Below are 25,156 nucleotides of genomic sequence, written 5' to 3'. Positions count from 1 at the left end.
GCACGCCCTTCAGCTCCCAGCTGCTCCAGCAAGAACGCCTGGAGCAACTTAGCACAAATGCTTATAAAAGAAGGTGACATCCCTTAATGGCTCACACTTTCAAACCCATTCAACATGCACTACAAGATAAGCCAGGTCACTTCCACCATGTATCATACTCTGTGTGATACTGAAAAGCTTCTGAGTGACTGTTGTAAGAAGAAGTGGACTGGTAATAAAAGACAGTCCTATTTGTCCTGTGAGTGAGGAGGGGAAGAAAGTTGCTTGCCAGAATATAGAGGATTCTGAAAAGGCGATGTCTTTCCACCTGCCGACTAACCAATGTACTCCCATTGGCAACCTCTAAATGGCAGAGAAGAATTTCTTTTGCAAGAAAACCCCTGTGAAGCATTGCCTCATGCATTTGTACTGGTTCAGAACTTGGAGAAGACAGCAATTCTTACTGTTTTTAAAGAATAAAGTCTTTTATTATGGAAGTTCATCTTCACAACAATGTGTGCAGAAAATGACAATCATTAAAAAAACCCTCAAGTTTGTTTCATGAAAACAAAAGGATGACTATTAACATTCACTTCCTACCACAAACAATGAAATACCTGAAGCAGTTGAGGCAGTAAATATTCTTTTCATGTCTTGAGAGATTATTGAACAGTAACTTGACATTGTACTGACACGCACCAACAGGGGTTTAAGATGTTTAGATAGCCCTGACCAAGCTGTACACTGCAGGAGGTCAGAAAATGTTGGCTACACACTTATGTGAACCATGTCTTCTCTGTTGTTTTAACTCAGGAAATTGATCTCTTACAGGGAACTTTAGGAAAAATGCTTCAGCATGAAAAAAACCCAAACCCTTGACAATACGATGTTTTGATATCTGAAGCAGTGACTTTATCGAGAACTATCTCAACTGTTTGCTAGCATTCAGCACATCCCAGGACTCCTCCCAAATTACTCTCTGCTTCCCCTGACAGTTGCATCTAAACAGAAATCATCACTGACAGAACCAAAAATACTACATACTGCTCTGAAATATTTTAAACCCCTAAAATCAGGTCTATGTATTACTGCATGTATACAAGAGGTATTTACCAACAAGGATATTTATACAGTAAGAAAAATACCATAACATTTATACCTAATTTACAAATATTCCAACATTACAGAAATTATGTCGTTGGCTTTATGTAGGAAAATCTAGTTACAGAGGTTGGAAAATGAACAGCAATGCGTAATTGAGCCCTTGTTAAAGGTATTCATCAAAACCCAGAGATGTTCTTGTTTGCACCTGTCCCCTATGCTATCTCTTTTTTTTTCTCTCTCTGCTTCTGCTTCTACTGCGTCTGCTCCTTTCTCTGTGTTCCGCTTTACTGCACTTCTCCCCATAGCTCTCTCTGCTTCTTTTCTTGTCTCTGTGAACATCTGTGCTGGGGCTTCTGGTTTCATGTTTCCTGTGCCGCTCTTCACTAAGGCTTTGACTTGGACTTTCTCTTATTTGCCTTTGCCTGGAACTGCTGTGACTTGTGCAAGGGCTTCTCCTGCTCCTCTCATCCATGCCTGGGCTTCTACAATTCCTCTCCTTTCTTTCAGTTTCTCTCTCATTGGTGCTATGGTATCTGCTTCTGGACCTTCTTTCCCCCTCACAGGAGCTCCATTTGTTGTTCTCTGCAGAACTGTCTTGCTTTAAAGGCCTGTATATCTCCCTGTCTTTGTCTTTGTTACCGTGACTACTGGAGAGATCTTCATAAAGTTTTTCCTTCCTTGTCTTTGCCTTTCCTTCTGAATCACTGCTGCTGCTGCTAGCCTCTGAAAACTTGTCTTTTTTTCTTTTCTTAGAATCCACCTTCTTTTGTGCTGCTTTATCTCTGCTGTCAGTCTCGCTATCACTGCTGCTTACTGAAGTCTCACTGGAGGATGAGGAAGAGGATTTCGTCTTATGTTTCTTGTGTTTACTTTTACTTTTCTTCTTTTGCTGCTTTTTCTTCTTTCTCTCTTTCTTTTTCTTTTTCTTCTCCAGACGATCCAACTTCCTTTTAATTTCAAAACAGAACAGTAGCGCAATCAGATGCGTTAAGATACTGTAAATTACAATGACTTTTAAAGTTCACTACTTCTGATGACCTACACTATAGCAAGTATGCTGTTTTCATACAAACATGTTGAATTCCTCTCCTCTTTCAGCAAAATATTATGTATAAGCTTCTAACCTGAGGTTAACCATACTAAGAATCCTCCTGTAATCCACAGCTGCTCCCTCACAACAGGGGGATATGATTTTTTAAATTCTTTAATTTTAACAAAGATAAGTAAGATGTGTCAATTTTAGCCTTGTAACGAGGAATAAATACATTCAGTAGTGCTTATCCCCCTTGTCAGCCTGCTCTGGAGACTGGGAAATCATCACTGCTTTTGTTTGTACATTTTTAGAAGAGATTTTGAAAATTAAACAAACCCCGCACAATTAACATTCACCTTCTATTAATGATGGAAACAGACACTATAAAACCTGCATCTCTGAGTTTTACAGGCAAATAGTATTGTCTTTTCAATAACCTCTTCTGACACAACTACGTATTTCCATCTTCCAGCCATAAGTACAATATTCCACCATGCACATGATGCATTCACTGTTATTTGACTGCTTTCACCTAGTTTTAATTTTATGTCTGTGCTTACTTTTCTCTTATTCAGTGATTGAATAGTGAAACTACTTTCAGTGTACTTAAAAAAATCCCTTCAGAGTAGTAAAATCTAAAGGACCTAAGTATTTACTGAACTTCAACTTTCAAAATATAAAGTATTATAATTTCACTGTGTTGGGCCAGAAGAAATTAAAACAAAATATCATTTTTTTTAATTACTCAAACTCCATACACATTCCTTACTTAAAAGTAACATAAAATACGCCAGTTGCTTTCAGAGAACTATTTATTATATATGCAAACACCATACCTACCTGCCTGCTCATGTACCTACTTAGCCATTCACCTTTCTCCTTTCCTCCCACTGCCCATGTACATGCCCATGTCTTTTAACCTAAAAGGCCATTTTAACTAATGATACCTGTATGGGATCTACTAGGTAGGAAGTAGTTAATATTTTTAATTTTAAATATTTTCAGGTTATTTCAAGATAATACTGCAAAATAACAGAGCAAAAAGAAAGAAATATCAGTAGGATAGAAGCAAAGAATGAAAAGCCCATTGACTTTGTATTAGAACAAGTCCACAGGGAGCTCCCTCTGCTGGAGCACCAAATGGGAAGCCCTGAGCTGAGAGCAGTGTGGAGGTGAGCCAGCCTTGGCCCTGGGGTGTAAGGTGAGGTTCAGTTTAGCCACACAAACCTTGCCAAGTTGTAAACCAGTAAACAAGAACATGGTATTTTTAATCCTGGAAGAAGATGCTATAAACAATGGAGTGCAAAATCATTATCTTAAAACAGCAACCGACAGCATCTTCAGTGAGCCAACTGTTACTACATCAGTATACATGTTAAACTGGAAACACGCCCCAGTGCGAAGGCATCACAACTATACTAGAACAACCAGATTAAACCAAAACCAATTGGATTAAAAGCCCATGCTGCATAATGCCATTTGTGGTCAGGTGCATGCTCAACTAAACTGAGTTTCTTCTGTACTGATGGTGCTAAATTCTTGAGTGGCATAGAAGAGTTACAGGAACAACCACAGAGTCAGAACTCCTGGTGATACAGATCCCCTTCACCGGATATCACACTTACCTTAGAAGTTTCTGTTTCTGTTTGGTTGACAGTGATTTTAAAAATTCAACTTCTGGATCATCCTCTCCTTCACTTGCAATGAATTCCTAGGAAAATAGGGCAAGATGTTAAGTTCTTACATACAAAAATTATCTCTTCATTCAGATTTCTGTACTTAAAGTGATGCCTCTATGCACCTTATTTTTTCACTGGCACAAATATAATCATATTACTAAGTCAGCTTAAGAGTCTCTGGAAAGAGCAGCACACTCACTGCAAAGCAAAAAAATCCCCCACATTCTGTCTCAAAAGCTGAGTAGGTGTTTAATGTGGAGTTATACAACAGGAGTTATTAGGAACACATGAAAAAATCACTGCTAGGGAAAGAAACATTTCTGAAATAGTTAATAAAAATGAGCCCATTCTGGAGCCCACATGATTCCCTAGGATAAGTCACTCCATTGTTATCATGCTTGGATGAATAGGTAAGATGCTAGTCCTGCTTGAACCCAGGGTAATTTAAGCAAATTACTTTTCTGTCTCGTTTTAGTCATTAGGAAAATGGGTATTAACACATCTACCTCACTGTTGTGCTATTAGTCTTCAAATGTTCATAAAATGTTCTATCAATGCAAAATACCGTAATAATATAATTACGTACAGTAACGCAATCAGCAAAGCATAGTTACTTTGAAGACCCTGAATTCTTCAAATTATGTGCATCTGGTACACTACAGTTCTCCACCGTGATGTTTTTAATTTTAGCCACACTCAGGAGCAGAAACAAGAAATAAAGATTAAAAGCCCATCCAAAAGAACCCCTCCACCACACCTAACATGAACTAAACACATTGTTATCACTGTGGTTCATTAACAGTGCCCCCATGCTAGGTTTTTCTGGGGTACCCAGCTTTTTTAAATGCAAAGGTACATCCATCTGTGGAGACACAATGAACTGTTGATTTACTTAAGATGTCAAGGCCAGCTTGAAGTCGTCCCCTCTTTACAAGTGGTTTGACTATCCTGCCATATGGACAGAGGGCATTTCATGGTGGCTCACTCAAGGAACGTATATGAATTTTTCATTTTAAGTTTTTATTAAAGTACCTCAAGTAGAAATGTACCCCGTGCAGTCTAAGTAAAGACAATTACACATTTTCACTCCCTAAAATAATAAATGTAACGATAGTCAATCAATTAATTTGACTGACTCAGATACAGCATTCCTGGCAGCAATTACTCGTGCATACTTCCTTAAACTTCATCCAAATGTTAGCATTGTATCAGAAGCATGCAGCAAAAGCCCTAACCACTGCCTTCAGGTAAAATTCAATTTCTAGTCACCCAGAGGAGGGATTTAATTTATTACATGTGATTTTAAAAGAAGTAATTTATGATTCACCATTCTGACTGAAACAAAGCTGGAAAGCAGTGAGGTTTTGGACATTTTTCTACTCGTATAGCTATTCAGCTTTCCTATGGATATGCATATTTGAAAACATTAAGTAACAATTCACAAGCAATCACATTTAGATTTATAGACATTTTCAGCTTACTGGTAAAAAGATCATTACCTGTGATGGATCATTTGCGGTCAAGTTTCTCCCCAGTACATTTTGTTTCAGTGCAAACCCACTGTTTCTCATCTCCGCTATTAGCTCCGAGGGGTGCATTGATGGCCCTGTTCACAAAAATCACAGTCTGAATGTATCATTTATATCTCTCTACCTTTTTTGGACTCCACAGTAGGAATTCAGCTGAAGCTTTGTTAAGTAAAATCACAGCTAAATCAACTCAATAATCTTCTGCTGAGCAAATAATCAGATATGATTTTCTAAAACAGCAGTCTGGAGATTCAGAATAGAAAATAATTGCATTTTTCTGTAAGTACAAGGGGATTCTCTTATGTAACTTTGTCATGTTGAAAACAATATATTTAGGTAAGTCTAGAATACATTTCTATTATAGTAAAAAAGTATAGGACACCTAAAGAAAGCACATTAAATAAGACTACAAGGTACCTCCTCTCCTTTAAAACAACACAAAAATGCTCTTCTAGTATGTCACTAATAAAGCATTCTTCATAATGATACAAATTTTTGAACTTGAATGTAAAAAGTCATAATTATTTGAATGTCAGTATACATACAGAATATAAATAAATACATGAAAAAATTAGCTATGTCTTTACTTATTTACTTGGGACACTCAGGTATGTTTGGCCTCAAGGCTGTTACCTCCTCAGAGATTTCTGGTTTATCAGTTTAAAAATCACACTCTATGTTGCACTAGAGGAAATGTTTGGGATTAGGCACTTGTCATCTTTCTTTCTAAACATCTAACAAGTAGTAAAAAATGAGATGTATTTTGTGTCATTCAGACTCAACTGCACAATTTATAACCCCTATAGCTCACTCTTTTACTTTAACTGAGTACTTGTGATCATCAAAACTTCATGTACTTGTCCAGTTAGGTACTTCTTCTTCACCCTAAACATAGATTCTTTTGTTAGGTTGCTTTCAGTATATTTTCTCACTAGTTAATTCATGAACCTTCCTGTCAATGAATTAGCACAATTGTGTAAAGGTAAATCTAAATTAGAAGGAAAGTAAAACAGAGCATGAAGCATATGATAACTATTACTTCAGTAAACTAACTGTAAATTATAAGATTAACTAGTCTTATGAAACTTACTGATCCTGCTTTGTGGTTTTAAGAGTTTTTTAGTTACTGAGATAGACAAGACTCATAGATTTCTTATGCAGAGTAGTATGGAAAGATTTTTAATATGGAAAATATATGGAAAGTAAACTAGCATTGTTTCAAAATGTGTTAGCTTCGACTTCTTAGTTTTCCCATATAATACACTGTGTACAGAAACAGGCAGGCCTATATGTAAAGTAGGAAGGAAGAAGATAAAACTTTGAAAATGGCTAAGGAGCCCTTGCATTACTTTCTTTTCACAAGTCCCTCATTTTGCCTGGCAAAAGAATTTTCTAATCAGATACCTTACAGGTTTTCCTTGAGTTTACACTTTTATTAAGTAGGGGTTTGCTTCCCACACCCTCACCATAGATTTTACCAAAAGTGTTTTTTCTTCTTACACGTTACAGTGTAATTGTAAGCTCACTGACAGCTGATGAATGGGCTCTAGCATCTACATTTTTTGCTTATTTCAAATTTACAATCTTGCTCTGTTTGCCCAAGTCTACTCTGGCTGCAGCCAAAACCAACATTAGACAGAAACCTAACAAGAGAACTTGGTTGTCTTGATTTGAAAAAGCAACATAAACCAGCCATGCAATTCAGTCAAATACCCTGTACAAGGAACTTGAAAGGAGACAAAGTGTAGTATCATGAAAGAAAATTTCACCATACCAAAGAAGCCAAACCATTTGATCAGACTAAAGCCTGGAATACCCCTACTACACAAAGGCAGTAAGAGCCACTGCCTACCAAACCCAACTAATTTTTCAGGTATTCCCCCTTCGGTGTCTCAGCACTGTACCCATGTTGATGTGTACTGGATACCTATTCTCATTAGCATGATTAGATAAATAGATGAATATAACTTCTCCCAGTCTATACAGATTTGCAAAACAACTACGACAGAAGCTCTAACTTTATGGTTCTATAGAAGGACTACAGACAGAATCTAGACCAGAGAGACACAAAGGCATACTGGCCTTCAATAGCACTATTTCACATTATTTTCTAGAAACAAACCCCTCAGGTTTATTTTGTGCATAGCACTGGAAAGACGTAAGCAAAACCATTTCCTCTCTTACAATGCTTACAGAGAATGCACAGTATTACCAATTTCTGCGCATTTGTGCCCAGTGGATGTGAGTTGTGCTGCATCACACTGATCCATGCAAGTGAACAAGAGAAATACTGGTGTGCTGCTCCAGCTGGGACCCAACACACAACTGCATACAAATGTTTGAGCTAGCTTCCACAACTTTTTAGAGGTGAAATCAACACCAGGTTTAGAAAGCAAAACCACAGGGAGGCTTAGAAGGAAAACAAGCCAGGCAAAAAAATACTAACAATTACATTACTTTTGTTTCCTTGTTTGTCAATGATGTCAGAAATGTTCATATATTCTACAAAATTTTAGTCACAACATGGCATTGCCATGACAAGGACAGTTAATAAATCTATGTTATTCTTGTTTTGTAGATGTATAAAGGCACCTCAGAACCTTGAGACTAAAGCAGTTTGTAAGATAAATTTTGGTCTTCCTTTAATGAGGGAAACAGCAATTTAGGTCCAGCCTAGCTTGTAAGGAGCTGCAAGCTGCATATCTCCATGAAGATTTATTAGGTACATTATTTTCACTGTAACTGAAGGTTTTAGACAATGCCAGGAAATGAGATTCAGAATATAAGTGCAGCCCATAAATAGAAGTAAGAGTCAGAACAGTGTTATTTCACAACCCCCCTGTGTGCAGATCTCAGTACATGCACACTGTCCACTACAGTTGATTATGGAGCACTCTGTAAGCACCATGTGATCTCTCAGTTTTAAAAACATGGACATTTTTGAGAGGATGACACAGGTGAACAGCCAATGCCACTGAACTTCTCAGTTGTTCTGCTGCACAATGACATCAACACTGCATCGCTACCTTTGCTCAGGTAGCAATGCTAGGCCACAGTAGGGAGAAAACAGTATCTAATCTGGGAAGTCTTAAAGAGAGCATTTTCTATCTGCTTACAAAGCCAAGAGGCTTAACTAAGCCATTGTATTTTACAATGGCTGCACAGCTTAAAGTAAAGCTCTATTACTATCTACTTTTATTCTGCAACACGACAAGAATAAATAAAATTTTTATTCTCACAATTGAACTCCTTTGCTTGGAATCACAGGAATCAAAACTTGGTGACTTTCTTTTAACATTCATGACTCAAGAGGCTGATTTTGATTTATACTTTAATGATTACAATTTAATTATTTTGATAAGCAGATCTGATTTTCTTTGAAATATCAGTGACAGTCTGAGATCTCCCAGGGTTCCTGGGCATAAATATTTCATGTGACAGCACTGGGGCTTGTAACACACTTCTTTTTGGGCTGCTTCTTCACAGTGTCTTAAAAGATGTAGATGCCTAAATGTGTGAGCAAATGATCACACTCCCATTTCCACACTGCAAGTAAGTGTGGAACTGTAAGTAAGGAATTTCTCCTGGCCAATACAAACGAGAGACAAAAACTGTAAAAGCAACTCCAAACACTGAACCTCACTTAACACAGGTTTGCAAAACTCAACTTCTCAGAGGGGTCCCTGGCTTCTCTACTTAGGAGCCAAAACTTGTATCTTGGATCTACCAGTACACTGGTTGGTAGAGGGCCTCTTCCTCTGTTTGGTGAATTGCCTCAGGAGTCCTGCTTCTTGGAGGTGTGATTATGCCGAGTGTGATCAAACCTGGTTTGCCTGGTATGCCAGACTGGTGGGTCTTCTCAGCCTTTGGGTAATGACTACACTTAATGTCATCACCCTCCAAGATCTTCAGACAGAACAGTACTAAGTATACCTGATAGCTAGCTGTCTGCCTGGCTTAAGTTCCAACTAAGTCATAGACTGTAAAACAGATGGTAAGATTGAGCTGAGAAGCTCTCAGCTGGCTAAATCTTCAGAAATGGTGTTAGCTAAGTACTCTTGGACAGCACCCATCAACTTGCAACAAATCACTCCTGCATCAAGCATAGAAAAATACTTTGTGTGGTATGAAAACTGTCCTCATGGATGAATTCTGTATGGACTCGTGACAGCATCTGTGATCAAGCTACCTGCGTGATCTCATGTAGGTGAAAACATCTGGAGATGACACTATGCCATGAGTTGACAGAGTGTTAGATATGGGAATCCTGTAAAAATAGCTGAATGTTACAGTTTCTGACAAGTAGTCTCTCAGCATTCATCCATCAGCAAGCTAAAAATAAGTTCAAAGTTACAACGTTTCATCATCTGTTTCTTATTCTTTCTGAAACAAGTCAAATACAGTACCTTGCTATTTTTGAATCTGACTGTCAAGCTTATTTTCTGGAATTTACATTTTGATAGGGGAAAAAAAAGAAAAGAAAAACCCCTTAAAACTTTTCCAGATGACACTTGCTTAAAACTAAAACATTTATCTGCTTTAAAATTAAGCCACAGTCTTGGAAAAGCTTTTTACCATATAGTTGAATTAATTGCACACTGATATCATACTTATTTTTATGCACTGAGACAACTGACAACTTATTAAGTTTTCTTCAGCTACAGGTATTTAAGATTATATTAAGGGCTTGCGCAAAAGAGGTTCCATAGTAAAAGACCCATCAAAGGATTTTTAAAACATTTTTTCATGGCTTTTAGAATTCTTAAGAAACAGTGTTGTCAAGCAAATAGGCTACAGCTTCTTCCTGGTTCTTAATTCCCACTGAAGTTCTTTCTTCACTAATTCTGTGTTATCTTCTGTTTAAGATATTAAGGAAAAAATCCAGATAACTCAACTGACTCAGAGTCAGGGTGCAAAATCAGGACACTCAAACCATTCAGTAAAGTATGAAAAGAAGGATATTAGTCTACACGAAGTACAACCTGAGTGCAACCCTGGCTCAACAGCTGTTGGTGTACCTTCGTATTTGTACAATTAAATAAACAGAAGAGCTGTAAATAGATTTTTTTTCTTCTGAAGCCTATATGAGGATCAATTATACTGGATTACAGAAGGGTAACACACTAGGATTTCTACAACATATTGTAAATGCCTTTTTTTATACCAAACAAAGATCACTCTGATTTCTTATCATGCTTAATTGAGATCTATTTAACAGAATCAGTTCTAGTTCTACCAAACAACCAGGGGGGAAATACAATTCTGGATTTCAGTTATTTAAATGCCTAGCTTAGAGCAAGCTCTACCAACCCTTCACTACTGCCCCCACTCCTGGCTCAGAAACAAGAGAAACCTATAGCTGCAATTAATGTTGGATTCTTTCTGTACTGCTCCTGAAGCTACAAATGCAGAATGTACATAACACGCTGTTCTTGCCAGAGCGTTTCCTCTACGGTGCTTGGTCACAGGAGAATGGCACTAGCTGTAATGCACCATCTATCAGATCTGCATTAAAACATCTAAAGCACATTTTTCAAGTTATCCAGTATTAGAGAGCAGTATGCTAAAGCCTCCATTCATAATGACTGTAATGATTAAATGCCAGTTTTTCTGCAACGGTTTCAGTGGCAGTGAAGACAGACCATAATGTTATGATTGCCAGTATCATCAAAAATAGCAGTTTTAATTCTATCTACTCATGATGCACAATCTTGACAGTATCTGCTCAATTTATTGATAAAAGCTTTTGCTGCTGTCACAGTGCAGATAAGCAAAGTGAATTATTCTTTGCAATCAATTAAGATTTAAATGGATTTTTATTTGGAATACATATAGAAAGCAAATGGATAAGAAACAGTAATAATGTAACCACTATTCCCACCTGTGGCAGGGGAAATTACAGTAACCAGATGTACTTAAGACAGCAGCAGTTATGCATGGTTATGAAAGGAAATAGACTACTCAGTATAAAAATTACTGGAAAATGCATGGTAACATTTTAATTATAACTTTTTAACCTTTATTTTTAACTAATGCCCATCTTGTGCATCATTAAAACTGAACATTTGGAATATGGCTTTTGTAGAGATTTGCCTTCCTGAGAATGTCTTCCTGTGTGGGACTTCTTTTAATTTATAGATGTGCTGATTTTAACCTAAAAATGTCACCATCATCATACCATCACACTTCGGACTTGGTAGTGGAGAGGTAATTTATATGAACATGAATGTAAACAAAACACGTGCATATCTGCTATCAGTTCACTGGTACATGTCACACTTAGTATACTCCACTCCAACATGCTTAAAAATCAATTTATTAATGAAGGACAAGACACTTTCAAGGCTTAACCTTTATTACTACCTATTTTTTGTTAACAAAGCAGGCCTAAAGCATGTTGTCTTCATTCTTTCTTATATGCATTTTGAACAACACAAGGCCATAATTCTTCCAAAGGGAAATCTGATCTTCTGTGATAACTAAAGTTAACAGTGATAACTAAACCCATGCTCTGCTGCAGAAAAATAACTAACTACTCCAGGGAGTATGCAAACAGCTCTTCCACATGAACTACATTTCCAAAACCCATTCTGCTGGTGGGTTTCAGTTTAGCACACCATCACATGGAAAACGAATATACTCCATATTCAGAATGCTGCCTTCTCTGGGTGGTGGCAAAGGTGTAACGCATCATAAAAGGCTTTTTAGGTTTTGCCTTGAAAAAGTAACTATCTTTAAAATCAGCACAGACAGTTTTGTCAATACATCCATGTACTTTCTCTGCAGAGTTTTGGGTGTCTTTTTTCATATGGCTAAAAAGGAAATTGAACAAAAATGGAGAAAAAAAAATAGAAGTCACAGACTGAGCCTAATCACACTGTATCGTCTGTGAACTTTTACAGCGGTTGTGACAGAGATAGTAGACATTTATTTGCCTAAAGGACAAAGAACTACTATCAAAGTTATGTGCTCATGATTCCTGGTTATGCAGAACATAGCACATTTATGCTGCCTCCACTAATTCAGAATTGATCATTCTTTTTTACTGATAATTTTCCCATCCATTTCAGAGATGGCTGCATTCAGACTGTATTTACACTTCAAAGCGACTGCTGCAGTTGGCATTGAGAGAAATCGATGAATAAAAAAACTCTGGCTTTTAATTAGCTCTTCTTCAGAGGGTCTGCAGTTGAACTGAATTTGACACTTTACCACTGATTTCAGTATAATTTGCCATGCTTTTGTCATTGGGTATTTCAGAGAAACCCAAATTTCCTTTTGACTTTTTTTTTCTGAGTAGTAAAAACCATTTAACATTATCAAACTGCTTTAGGAATCCATATTTGTTGCTTTAATGCTAAGCACAAGGCTTCTAATAGAAATCTGTATTTTATGCATTCACACCAAATACAAAGTCTTCTGAAACATAAATAGAGGATTATTCTAAAACATGACAGTTAACTATGTGAAGATTTAGTTAAGGTTCCTACTGTTCACAATCAAAGGTCTCAGCTGCAGATCATAAAGGAAGGTTTCATACACTGTGTGTTCCTACAGATGACCATTTATACAAATATTCACAGTTAACATATTCAAATACCTTTTCTTTGTTGCTATAGATTCAACAGAATACAAATAAATTTTTGCATTCCTGATACAATGCAGATTTCTATCTATTTGAAAAAAAAATATCGTATTTGTCACTAAAAATACACAATCTAGACATACTATAGATTTCCTTTTTTGCTGTCTCCTTATGACAGATTAATATAAATGATTACTATGGAAAGGAATTTCACTCAAAAGCTAAATATCAGATGAACACACTAAGTGACAGACTGATGGAAACTACAACCACAATTAGTTTTAGGGCACTCAGGCAGTGAAGAAAGAGGACATAGACTGTAGAAGCTGATAATGAGTCTTTAGAAGGCTGTATTTTCATAGACATACCTAGAGTTTCTTTCTCTCTGTAGACCATAAGACACTAGATGCATACACATGTTACTCCATTACGTTTTTACCGTTTTTGCCTGAATTTTCCACAACACGCTGATCACTTTACAGTACTCTGTTTCTCCTTGGTATTTCCACTGGACAGGTCACATACAGAGCCATCTGGCTGTCAATCATTCAAAGTAGTCCATAGCAAAGAAGGATGCTCAGCACTCTCCAGTCTTAGGTTTCACAGGCCAAGAGCTTTAGAAACATTTTTAATCTTACCATCCCACTTCTAACTATATCATTCATAAAATTACCTCCCCATCTGAGACGCTAGCCTGACTTGCTGATAGTAGTAACAGGTTACTTGTTCAGAAAAACCCCAGATGATTAAAGCTGTAAGCATTTAAGCTTTCACAGCTTTTTATCAATCCCAGCTCCTCAACCCTTACTGAATAAGATAGATTGCCTGGGGGAAAAAAAGAATAATATAAATAAGACTAACAATTAAAAAGTAGTTTGTCCTACCTTTACCTGACCAAGAAAACTGCATGCAATTTTGAAGTAAAATAACAGTATGACTTTAAAGCCATACTAAAGCACAGAAAACCTAACAGCCTCCATTCTTAAAAAGTCAAAGGCTTTTCAGGCTTCACAAACAAAAGGTACTGAAAAGCACATGAATCAACAAATGCTGCTGTTTAATGATAAAAAAGGATTGTAAAAACAGGCAAACTTTTAGATACTACAGATCTGTGGTTGTTTTTCTGGTGTATATTACATCTCCTACACATGTACATATGCACAGTCAGAACCACAACTGATATTTTCATCTTGTCTGAAATCTGAAAGTTAGGATTTTATCAGTAAAAAACCTCGTAAATCAGTTTAGCCAAAGAAGCATTTTGATTGCCTAATTTAGCTTTGTAAAGGAGAACTAAATCTTATAAGTTGGTCCCTGTAAGCCTCACAGCTGGAATATTCTAACACTACTTTGCAGTTTCCAGTGATCAAAGTAAGTTACTTTCTATCTAAAACTAAGAATTTCATAATGGAAATAATGCAACACCAGGGGGTGCAGTTATCATGAAATAATTACACTCCTGGGAGATTACAGACAAGGCTGTACCCCAGGGGTGTGATTATCCCATGATAACCACATCCACTGAAATTGCCTTATTGCAAAAATAATCTCTATTCACTGGTGAGATATTATTCAATACGCACTTTTTTAACGGAATGATTATTATTTTTTTGTATGAATTACCAGCTAGATGAGTAAAAAAGGTCCCAGAAGCAAAATAACCAAGCCACCGTGCCTAAGTTAAGGTACCGATTGTGATTTTTTTTGTTTGCTGGAGCACTGCAGTGTACGTCAAATCTTGAACAACAGCAGCCTCTTCTCACAGAACACAGTTCTGTGCCACAGACGTACATTTGCCTTGCAGTGGTTCCACCTGAGTGAACTGAAGTCCACAAGTGGTCTTTGCATACAAGATATTCAACACTGAATCCAAACCAGCAATTGCCATCAGTTTATGTGCAAAAAGGAAGATTACAATGCAGTCTTCACCAAAGATTCTAAGACAAGTGTCCTTCTGCTGAAATAAGAGAATCGCAGCTTATAGAATTTATGTGGCAGAAAAAAACTATGTTGGTGCTTATTTTGTGATGTGGAAAAAAGAAGTACGTAGGTGATCAATAACTCTTTCCTCACAGAGAATCAGAGTAGGAACTTTACATAATACAACTAAATTGGACGTAGGAGTTTCATTTTCATTCATTTGAACTCAAGCATTTCCTCTGAGGCTGAAAAAATACTCTTAGTCCAAATAAGACATTCTGGTTTGATCTCCTGAAGCAGGAAAAAAATTAGAACAAAACACAAACTGCATTTTTATCAAGTGCTCTTGAATTTGGCTTCTGCATTACTTAACTTTTTTTCAACTCAAGAAGTCTACATGCTCCTGAAACACACTGATTTGGGCATTTGAACAAACCAACCAACCAACCCCACTAATTTCTGGGATTTTGTTAAACCAAAGTTACCACTAAATTAAAAACTTTGAAGGGCCAGTTCTTGGACAAAGTGAGAAGGGTGGGGTTATCGTAATAATAGGATTTGGTTATCTTTTTAATATTACCTTCATTTTCTGTCAAAAGCTTTTGCTTTTAATCAAGGAGAAAGATGAAAATGTCCCTCCAAATAAGGAATTGCGAATCCTTTATACACACATGAAGATTTGTTAGCAATACTATGGCCATCACTGTTTGTACTGGCTTTGGCTGGGATATTTTTTTTCTGCAGTAGCTTGTATGGGGCTGTGTTTTGGGTTTGTGCTGAAAACAGGGTTGATAATTCAGGGATGGTTTAGTTATTGCTGAACAGTGCTCGCACAGCATCAAGGCCTTTTCTGCTTCTCACCTCACTAGTGAGTAGGCCAGGGCTACACAAGAAGTTGGAAGCGGACACAGCTGAACAGCTCACCCCAACTGACAAGAGGGATATCCCACACCATATGACTTCATGCTCAGCGTATAAACATATATGTTCAGAATTAGGGTATTTGTCTTCCCAAGTAACCGTTATGCATGATGGAGCCATTCCTGGAGATAACAACACCTACCTCCCAATCAGAAGTAGTGAATGAACTTTGATTTTGCTTTACCTCCTTAAGCTGTCTATCTTAACCCAAGAGTTTTCTCACCTTACCATGCTGATTCTCTCCCCCATACTGCTGTGTGGGCCATGAGCGAATGCTCTGGGGATGAGCTGCCTACCTGCGCTAAACCACCCTGTTTCCTTTCCCGGTTAATTAACTCTGTTCAGTAACGTTCCGGAGAGCAGTCACCCTTCTACATTAGATATTTTTAAAGACTTCAAAGTTATTACATGATGGAATTCAGTCACGAGTCTAACTGATACATAATGTACTTCTCCTGTGGTTCCTAAACTTGTATGTATGAGATGTTTCCATCCTTTATAGCAGAGCAGCTAAATTCCTACATACTCTTCTGTAGACAGAAATACACTTGGGTAAACAGAGTAAGACAGCAATGAACAAAACACACAGGGAAATAGACTGACTTTATGTGTGCTTCTCTAAAGCAAAAGAACAAGGTTCAGAAAAACAAGGCCTGTTGAAAGTCTCCTACAGGGAAGCCAGACCATTTCTTTAAAGCTACATCTGCAGAAATTTGTGATGTCAATGTCCTTACAATATCAGACTCAGAACCATAACGCCAAGGGTTCCCAAGTACTGATTGCTTAGATATTCATTACCAGCCAAGATGCTTTGCAGTGCAGGGACTAGCATCTTCCAACAGTGCACTCTAACAAGGGAGAATGTTTTCAAACTTTAAAGAATCCTAAGTTAAATTTAAGTAGTGTAGCTACCATACACTGCCTAGAAAAAGTTAGTTCAGTTTGCAAGAAAACAATGAGAGATCATCTTCTATTAGAATGAAGACTATAACTCACAAGAAATGAAGTGCTACCAAGTAACTAAATTTGAAGCAATAGAGATCTTTTCAGACTTCATAAGAATATTACAAAAATTTGCTCTTAAAAAAATAATAAATTCAATGATTTACAGCTTAAATTGGGTCCTTCTAATATACTTCATAAAAGAACTAGAGTGCAGGTATATTGACTATTGTACTAAAGTTTTATTCCTTATTATATCTGCAGTTATCAGATGTACCCTTCCATTTATGAGACAATATTTATATTTCAGCTTCCTGACATAGAGGCTAGGAACAATCTTTCAAAGATGACTTTCTACATATACAGTTACTTCCTGACCTCTGAAAGCATTATTTGCTCTAAAGCTTTAGTCTAACATTTGTCAGCTTTGAGACCTGATTGCAAACATTATTTGTTACACATTTATCTATTAAAACCCTGAGTCAAATAAATTAAATACACATTCCAGGCTTGCTGTATACCATAAGCAATCATTCCCTATCCTTGAAAACTCTACTGATTGCTCTCTTCAGAGATACGTTTTCTTCTACATTCTAAAAATGGACAGCTTCTGGAAATTGCTCTTTGGAGTTCAGACCTTAAATGCCAAGTCGTTTCATAATTTATATATATATTTTGGTGAGGTACTGGAATGGGTTGCCCAGGGAGGCAGTGAATGCTCCATCCCTGGCAGTGTTCAAGACCAGGTTGGATGAAGCCTTGGGTGATATGGTTTAGTGTGAGGTGTCCCTGCTCATAGCAGGGGGGTTGGAACTAGATGATCTTGAGGTCCTTTCCAATCCTAACTATTCTATGATTCTATATTTATTGATAATCATAATTAATGAAAACTCTGGACTATTTACATGGGTTTTACCGGTTTTCTAAGCATGAAGAGACACTTATTTGTGATACATGGTGGGGGAGTGTGGAGAAGGGTGGGAAAAAAATTTAAGTGCTTTTGGTTTGTTTGTGGTTTTTTAAACCTAATCATAAAGGTTTCATTAAAAAAATTACATAATTACAAGTGTCTGTCCCTTAAAATGCAGTATTTTTTGCAGTTCTGGCCAATCTAAGTAAGAATAGTGTGGCAATGGACATGTTTGCAGTACTAGAACACAATCAGAAAATAATTAGGAATTTAGCCTAGAAACACAAAAGCAGCTTAGGAGTGCATGCAATTACTGATAAAGAGGAGCAGGAAGAAGCAGAGCTTGAGAGGATGTGCTGTAGAGAGGAACAGAAGAAAGTCCTTAAGAGGTGGATACTGATTCAGCATTAGAGCTAGCAACAAAGCATTAAGTAGAAGTAATGAGAGGAAACAGAAAGCAGCTAAGAGAAACCATCAAGACAAGATTATATTGTTGGGGGATACTGATCAGAACATGATAGAATTTGTCTTGTTAATGTTGCAGTGTCTTGACAGAAAATGCAAAACCACTGTTTTACCTTCAGTGTAGGTCAGTATTACATAGCTAACTGCAGATCTGTAGCACTGTAACAACTGGGTACAATTAGCAGCAAGGCAAAAATAACTACTTACTGCCATCCCAGACAAGATGGGACTGTTGTCAGGGTTTAGTTAAAAAAAAAACACAACTTTTCTTTTAAATGTGCGATGCAAGCTTTAACTTGCCATGCAGATGAATCACGAGTCTTAAGAGAGTCAGTGAATTCCATAACTTGTGTTCTCTCTCACTTAACTGTAGTGCTTCATTTGCATACATGGAATTTCCAGAAGGTGTCAAGGGAGCGTAATTTAGCTTGTTATTAAATCAGATGAAGTTTTAGAAAAGCTGATGAAAGGATTGTATTCCTGGGGTTACAAAAAGTAGGCAACCTTTCATATGATGATCTAATTAATGATATTACCACTTCCTATAAGCTTTGTATCTGCTGTTAAATCAAGAACTTAAAATTATTTTAAACTTTACCTACAGTGTTTTTACATAGTTTCCCTGAAAGGAAGAAAATGTATCAGTATCATTACAGCTGACTATTCAAATCCAGGAACAGTGTCTTACAAATTATATATACAAACCCTGATCTGTCACCCACCTCTACGCCCTGAAATCCTTCCTTAACCTATAAAAAAGTCTATGCTCAGCATAGAACACTGTCTTCGAAGTTCCAGAGTTGAAAATGAGAGGGCACTGGCACACTCTGAGAACAACTGACTAATTTTACAGCACTGTTCTTCATACAAAATTAATTATCTGTGCTAAATCCTTCTCTTTAGGCTTAGAACATGGTTTGGAAAGCTACCCAGGGAACATTTCTCTGACTAGGAAACATCCACAGCAGTCAAACATTGCCTTTATCTAGATGCATAGTTCAGTTAGGTATGAAACAAGCAGTTAGCCTTATTTTGACATAGCAAAGTGTTCATATCACACTTTTATGAACGAACATTTTCAAGGTCATGCAAGCAAGTACAAATACTTTCTGCTTTCCCAGCCAAACACATCTAACATTTACCCACTTGAACTTGGGGGGGGGGGGGGAGCAAGCTCTGCAGCGCAAAAGCATATCTGATATGCAAGAGCTGCACAATACAATTCTACCACCACCAAATGCTCCAAGCACAATTTCTTCTAAGATAAGAATGAGGCAAGAAAATAATTTAATGTTATAACCGACTGGAAAAGAAAGGCTAAGAATGTCAACTACAGGTTGGCTCACACAATGGTATAATAATTAGACAGTGCCTACAAAAAGGGATGTGCAAGAGGCACCTTTTCCTTTAACTCCAGTCTTCCAGTACTAATCTCAAGGAAATGACATATCCAAGTCACCTAATTCTGAAAAGCAAGATTGTTGGTAGGCTAAATATGGAATAAAACTAAGAGCTACTACATAAAACAGATAACCTGATGAAAGACAGAAGAAACTAGGTATTATCAAGTGTGCAACTGTAATGGTATTCCTGCAAAACCAAATACACAACATGGCACATGATCTTAAAGCACAGTACAGCAAGGCTGAAGACTCACCTATGTTACAAAGTGTTTCTTTACAGTGCAACAATCTCTTAGAAGTATTACAGCTTATGGAAAACAAAGTATCATAGGTAAAAAAGAGATTAAATTTGAATGTTTATATAAAATCATAGAACAGTTAGGGTAGGAAAGGACCTTTAGATCATTTCTTTCCATATCCCCTGCCATTGGCAGGTGCACCTCAGACTAGAATACCCACTTCTTCAAACCTTGTCTAACACTGTGATTTCAAGTTAGAGGAAAACTAACGAAGGAAAAAAAGCGTAGCTCACGAAGCAGCAAGAAGCCACTGAAAGGAAGCCAGGCATTTGGAAATCTAGATTTCAACTGCTTGTCCACTTACAGAAGCACAATTACATATATAAAACAACCCCAAACCTCTCCTTTTTTTCAAGTAATTCACAAAGATACATTGATACAATTCCAGCTTTTCCAAGCAGTTTGCCAGAATCTGAACTGGGACAGTCTTTGATGATCTATTACAGGTTTTTTTCTTTTGTGACACAAATACTTCATGGCGATATAAACAATCTTGTTGCAGCTTCTCAATTTTTGCCACAGATAGAAGCAAAGCAACATTCATTATGTTATCATTTTAGAATGGGTTACTAATTAAAAAATTAAGTCCCTGTCATTTGGAATATTTAACTTGAAATTGTGGATCCTACATTTAGAATAAAGAAGCGTTTTCCCTATTTCACCTACTCTTTGAAATACTGACACTTAAACATCCTAAAATTAAACATGGTAAGCTCCCCAAAGGTTTCTAATGCACGTCTTTAAAAGCTATTAATTGCCTACCTGAACCATCAGTGGAGACAGAACTCGCATTAATTCCAGAGAGGCCAAACAAGGGACATTCTCGGTCAGTGTTTACATGGCCCCACTTGTGGCATTTAATACATTTCACATTCCGCACCTAAAAGGATCAAAAAGAATAAAAATAAAAGACTTGACATAATTTAGTTAACGACATAGCTTAACATTTACAGAAATGTCTATTATTAGGTGTAAGAGAAGCTTTTAAATTCACTGAGAAACAGATGATAAAATTAAGAGAGCTCATGTGAATGCTGCAGCTAGACAACATTTGACAGACACCCAAGACATCCACAGAGTGAAATTCATGTAACTTGCCTGGATACCAAAAGGCTGATCTCTGATATTCATATCATCCTTAGCGTACCTGTACACAAACACAAAAGAAAACAAATACTGAGTTTACATTATTTTTTAAACCATCATATACAAAACTATCTTTGATTGTTAAGTGCGCATCCATTTCAGAGATGTACTTCCAGTAAACATTAGTTTTAATGTGTTTGACAGACAGATGTAAAAGTCAAACAAGAACTTGAGCTTATCAAGGAAATAGTTCCAGGCTTACAGGTTTTACTAATTAACTGCCAGGATATGATGAGATTATACAAGTGACCTCCTCAAAAATAAAAATGGGGAAGGAAAAACAGAGAAAATGATCTGAAAGGCAGGTAATAAGAAATACATTTATTCAGATAAAATCAGACATCTTACTTTTCTCGAGGGGCCACTTTTTGCCATTCAAATTTGTATTCTGTCTCTCCTTCTTGCTATAAAATAGAAAACATGGTAAGTTTGATTCTTTTTTTTCAATACATTTCAAGTAAGTAGGAAGAAAACAAAGAAATGATGCAATGAAATACCTCTTTAGTTTCCTCTTGGAATTTTCAGAAATCATGGAAAGAAAAGAAATAATATGTTACTCATACACGTAAAATGCAGCTGGTGTCTAAGCTGGAGATAAAACATTTTGTTTACATTAATACAATAGTGCAAATACTCAGAAAGCAACTAGAAAGTAAATACAGCACACATAAATAATCAGCATCTAGCATATGGTTACAAATCCTGCGAAACAAGAATAATCTTTCAAAACTACAGTGATTTGGTATAAAAATACAAAAAAAAAATAATCCTTTTTTTCCCCAAAAAGTAGTGATAATACTTTAAATTAAAAAAAAAAACTTTTTTAGCAAAAATTACTAGTTTAAAATTGCATTTGCTCTAAGCTTCAAGGATTAAAGAGTTCTAGAAACAACTGCAAAAGTTGCTAAATGAGAATGAGCCCCTCCAAGCATTTCCAAGGGTTTTAACGCAAGTGGAAAAGATGCATTTTAAAGGGAACATGTTTTCTTTTAATGGGAGTACATTGTGTTAGTTCTGCACTTATATTCAGATTTCCCTAAAATTGACTGATATAAGTATCCATGGGGTAGTCAGTAACTTCTGTTTATGAATCTATTAAATACAGTCATAGTCACACCTACCAGAGTCAGGTTAGCCAGCATTTCTGGCTAAAGAATCTCTGTATTTATTATTTATAAAACTCCACCTAATTAACTTACTGCTTGGGTATTTCCTGTGCATGACATGCATCAAGCTGACTTATGGGCAGAAATTTAAGTGAAAGTAACTCTGCCAAATACAGGTTTGTGTGGTCTTAGTCATCACCTTGGTAAAGCATAGTCTCCTCATCCACCGGCTTTAAAATCGGCTAAAGAAACACTCTGGTCAAGGACAGTATTTCTGCTGTTGTCAGGAAAGATATTTTATCTTTCTTTTTCCCTTCACATTGTACTGTTGTCGCGGTTTAAAACCAATGTCCGCACAGCTCATTCACTCACTCCCCCCCCTTGCTCCCCCAACTCCCGGAGAGTTAGGAAGGAGAATCCAAAGAATGTAGCCCCCACAGATTGACATAAGAATGTTTTAATAACTAAGGCATAACACAAATCACTTCTGCTACTACTACCACAAATAATAATGATAAAGCCAATAACAAGTGAAGAAAATACAACACCTCACCAGCCACCGACCCATAACTCACCCCACCCTGCCCAACCGAGCACCAACCGATACCTCCTCCATCCCCCCAGAGCTCCAGCCCTTCTGGGTCTCTCCCGGTTACCTCCTGGGTATGACATGCTATGGTATGGAATACCTCTTTGGCTAGCCTGGGTCAGGTGTCCTGTCTCTCCTTCCTCCCGGCCTCCCCTCCTCCCTGGCAGAGCATGAGCTCAGAAAAAGTCCTTGGACAAACCAAACATTTGAGCAGTAACTCAAAACATACTTGCTATCAGCAACCGTTCCCAGCCCGAAAGTCAAACCACAGCACTGCACCAGCTACCAAGAAGGAGAAAAATGACTGCTACTGCTCAAATCAGGACAACTGTTATTTAAAAAGAAAACCCAACCCCCCTCAGTCTGAACGTAAAGCATTGCGAGATCAAAATTGTTACATACTATGTATGCCTGCATATTCCCAAAGGAAGAACTGGAAATCACCTCACTATGAACACACTATTTTAAAATAAAAGACATGATGCTTATTTCTTGTGAAGGTTTTTAGCTCTGCAGTCCTGTCTGCTCACGATCAGGAAACCACAGTACCTTTCTTTGCTCCAGGTGGGGCCTCATACATGAAATTAAGTCCATTCTTCACACGCTCATCCCCCATAAGCAATCTAAATAAAAAGGACAGAGTTTGGGCTATTATTTATATATATAAAAAAGTGCAACAGGAAATTGTTATAATAACTGGCAATTTTTCATTTGTTAACTTCAGTAACAAAAGTTGAGTGCCAAGAAAAACTGAGACCAGTCAATACTTTCACATGTTCCACTGCATACCAAAACCTATACATTTCAACCACAGCTGAAACCTAACTGTTTCCACAGAATTATGAGAGACAGATCTGTTCAGCCTGGAGAAGAAAGGGCTCCAGGAAGACCTTATAACAGTCTTCCAGTACCTAAAGGGGGCCTACAAGAAATCTGGAGAGGGACTTTTTAGAAGGCCACATAGAGAGAACAACCTGAAATGACTTTAAGCTGACGGAGGGGAGATTTAGATTAGGCATTAGGAAAAAATTCTTCCCTGTGAGGGGGGTGAGGCACTGGCACAGGCTGCCCAGAGAAGCTGTGGCTGCCCCATCCCTGGCAGTGTTCAAGGCCAGGCCAGATGAGGCTTTGAGCAACCTCATCTAGTGGAAGGTGTTCCCTGCCCATAGCAGGGGAGTTGTAACTGGATGAATTTTCAGGTCCCTTCCAATCCAAACCATTCTGTAATCTACAAAATATATTGTCACACAAAGGTACTTGCTGTTCTGTGCAACACAGCATATTCTGCAATCAATTAGAAGACATGAACCACTTTAAAGAAGTTCTTGTGACCTTTAGTTAATCATGAATCAATTTATGAGTCACTGTCCTCTCCTCCTACCACAGCAAATGGGAGGCAGCATTCCAAATAACCCACAATATGCTCTTTACTGCCATGAAAACCAGAAGCAGTGAAAAAAGTGTGTGATCTTATGGCAGTTCTCACCTGTTATCATAGGATTCCTGTTCTTTCAGATACTGTTGCATTAATTCTTCTTGTCTCTTCTTATCATACGATATTTTCTGTTCTGCCATCCATACCTAGTTAAAACAAGTTTGTACTTCAAACAAATACAAACCCGACCACTAAATATGTTCACGTATAAATACTTAACTGGTTTAATCTATTAAAAATACTTAACAAGTGAAAATTTCCATTCTAATCACATACACTATTTTCATCTGGCATTTCAACAAATGAGCTTCGCAAAAGCAGTGTGATTTTTATAAGCTACAACTCCAATACGATTTAAAAACTGAACAAATATGAGAAAATTGAGTAATCCAAAGGGAAGAGCAGGCTCAGAAGACACCGTAGTTGTGAGACTGTCTTTCCCACTGCAACACTTCCTGACAGAAGTCTCAGAGCCTCCAAACCCCAGGTTCTCTTGGAGCCCCTGGAATGGTCCAGCTCTGGGAAAGCGAGATTTGGAACCAGGTCAAGACAGGTGTGAAACATTGGGAAAACATGCGTACGTTGCGGCAGTTTTCCTGTGCGGTGTGCGGTACCTATTCATCCAGATATGAAACAGTGGAGCCAGGAACAAGCGATGCGGCACCGGTTATACGCACCGGTGCGCGAGTAAACCTGAACTTCAGCTATCTCATCACTTCTCTCCCTGTCTCTCCTTTCTCCCAGCCCCATTCCCATCTCATTAAAGCCGATATGCCGTTGCGGTACCCGGCCCCCTCCCAGCGCCCCGATGCGTGCCTCACACGGCCTGACCGACCGCCCGAGGGGCCAGAGCAGCCGCGGGCAAGGGCTCCGCCGCCTCTCTCACCTTCTTGATGTTGGACTTGGAGGCGGGGTGAAAATCCTTCTTGCACATGAAGTTGGCGAAAGACTTCCCCATGGCGACGGTGAGACAGAACCCCCTACAACGACCCGGACCCTCAGCCAGCCGCCCCCGCCGGGCCTTCCGGGTCGGCGGGCGGGCCTTCCTGCGGGGCGGGCCTGAGCGGCGGCCCAGCCCCGCCCCGCTCCGCCACTGCCACCGCCGGGCCCC

At 37.9% G+C, this 25,156-nt stretch overlaps 1 protein-coding gene across 1 annotated transcript; it reads right to left on the bottom strand.

Annotated features, from left to right (window-relative positions):
* Nucleotides 1-439: 439 nt before the first annotated feature.
* Nucleotides 440-25,049, bottom strand: CIR1 (corepressor interacting with RBPJ, CIR1). The gene is made up of 10 exons (XM_005152595.3): nucleotides 24,932-25,049; nucleotides 24,097-24,191; nucleotides 23,160-23,233; nucleotides 21,413-21,426; nucleotides 21,264-21,319; nucleotides 20,868-20,916; nucleotides 20,532-20,649; nucleotides 5,295-5,401; nucleotides 3,742-3,827; nucleotides 440-2,030 (listed from the first exon to the last, which is right to left on the bottom strand). Exons 1-10 carry the CDS (start codon nucleotides 25,001-25,003, stop codon nucleotides 1,301-1,303), a joined length of 1,401 nt encoding a protein of 466 aa, XP_005152652.2. The 5' UTR covers nucleotides 25,004-25,049; the 3' UTR covers nucleotides 440-1,300.
* Nucleotides 25,050-25,156: the final 107 nt, after the last annotated feature.

This window comes from Melopsittacus undulatus, chromosome 8 (assembly GCF_012275295.1).
Source record: "Melopsittacus undulatus isolate bMelUnd1 chromosome 8, bMelUnd1.mat.Z, whole genome shotgun sequence".
NCBI classification, from domain to species: Eukaryota; Metazoa; Chordata; class Aves; order Psittaciformes; family Psittaculidae; genus Melopsittacus; species Melopsittacus undulatus.
This window is presented reverse-complemented; position numbering and strand designations above follow the sequence as displayed.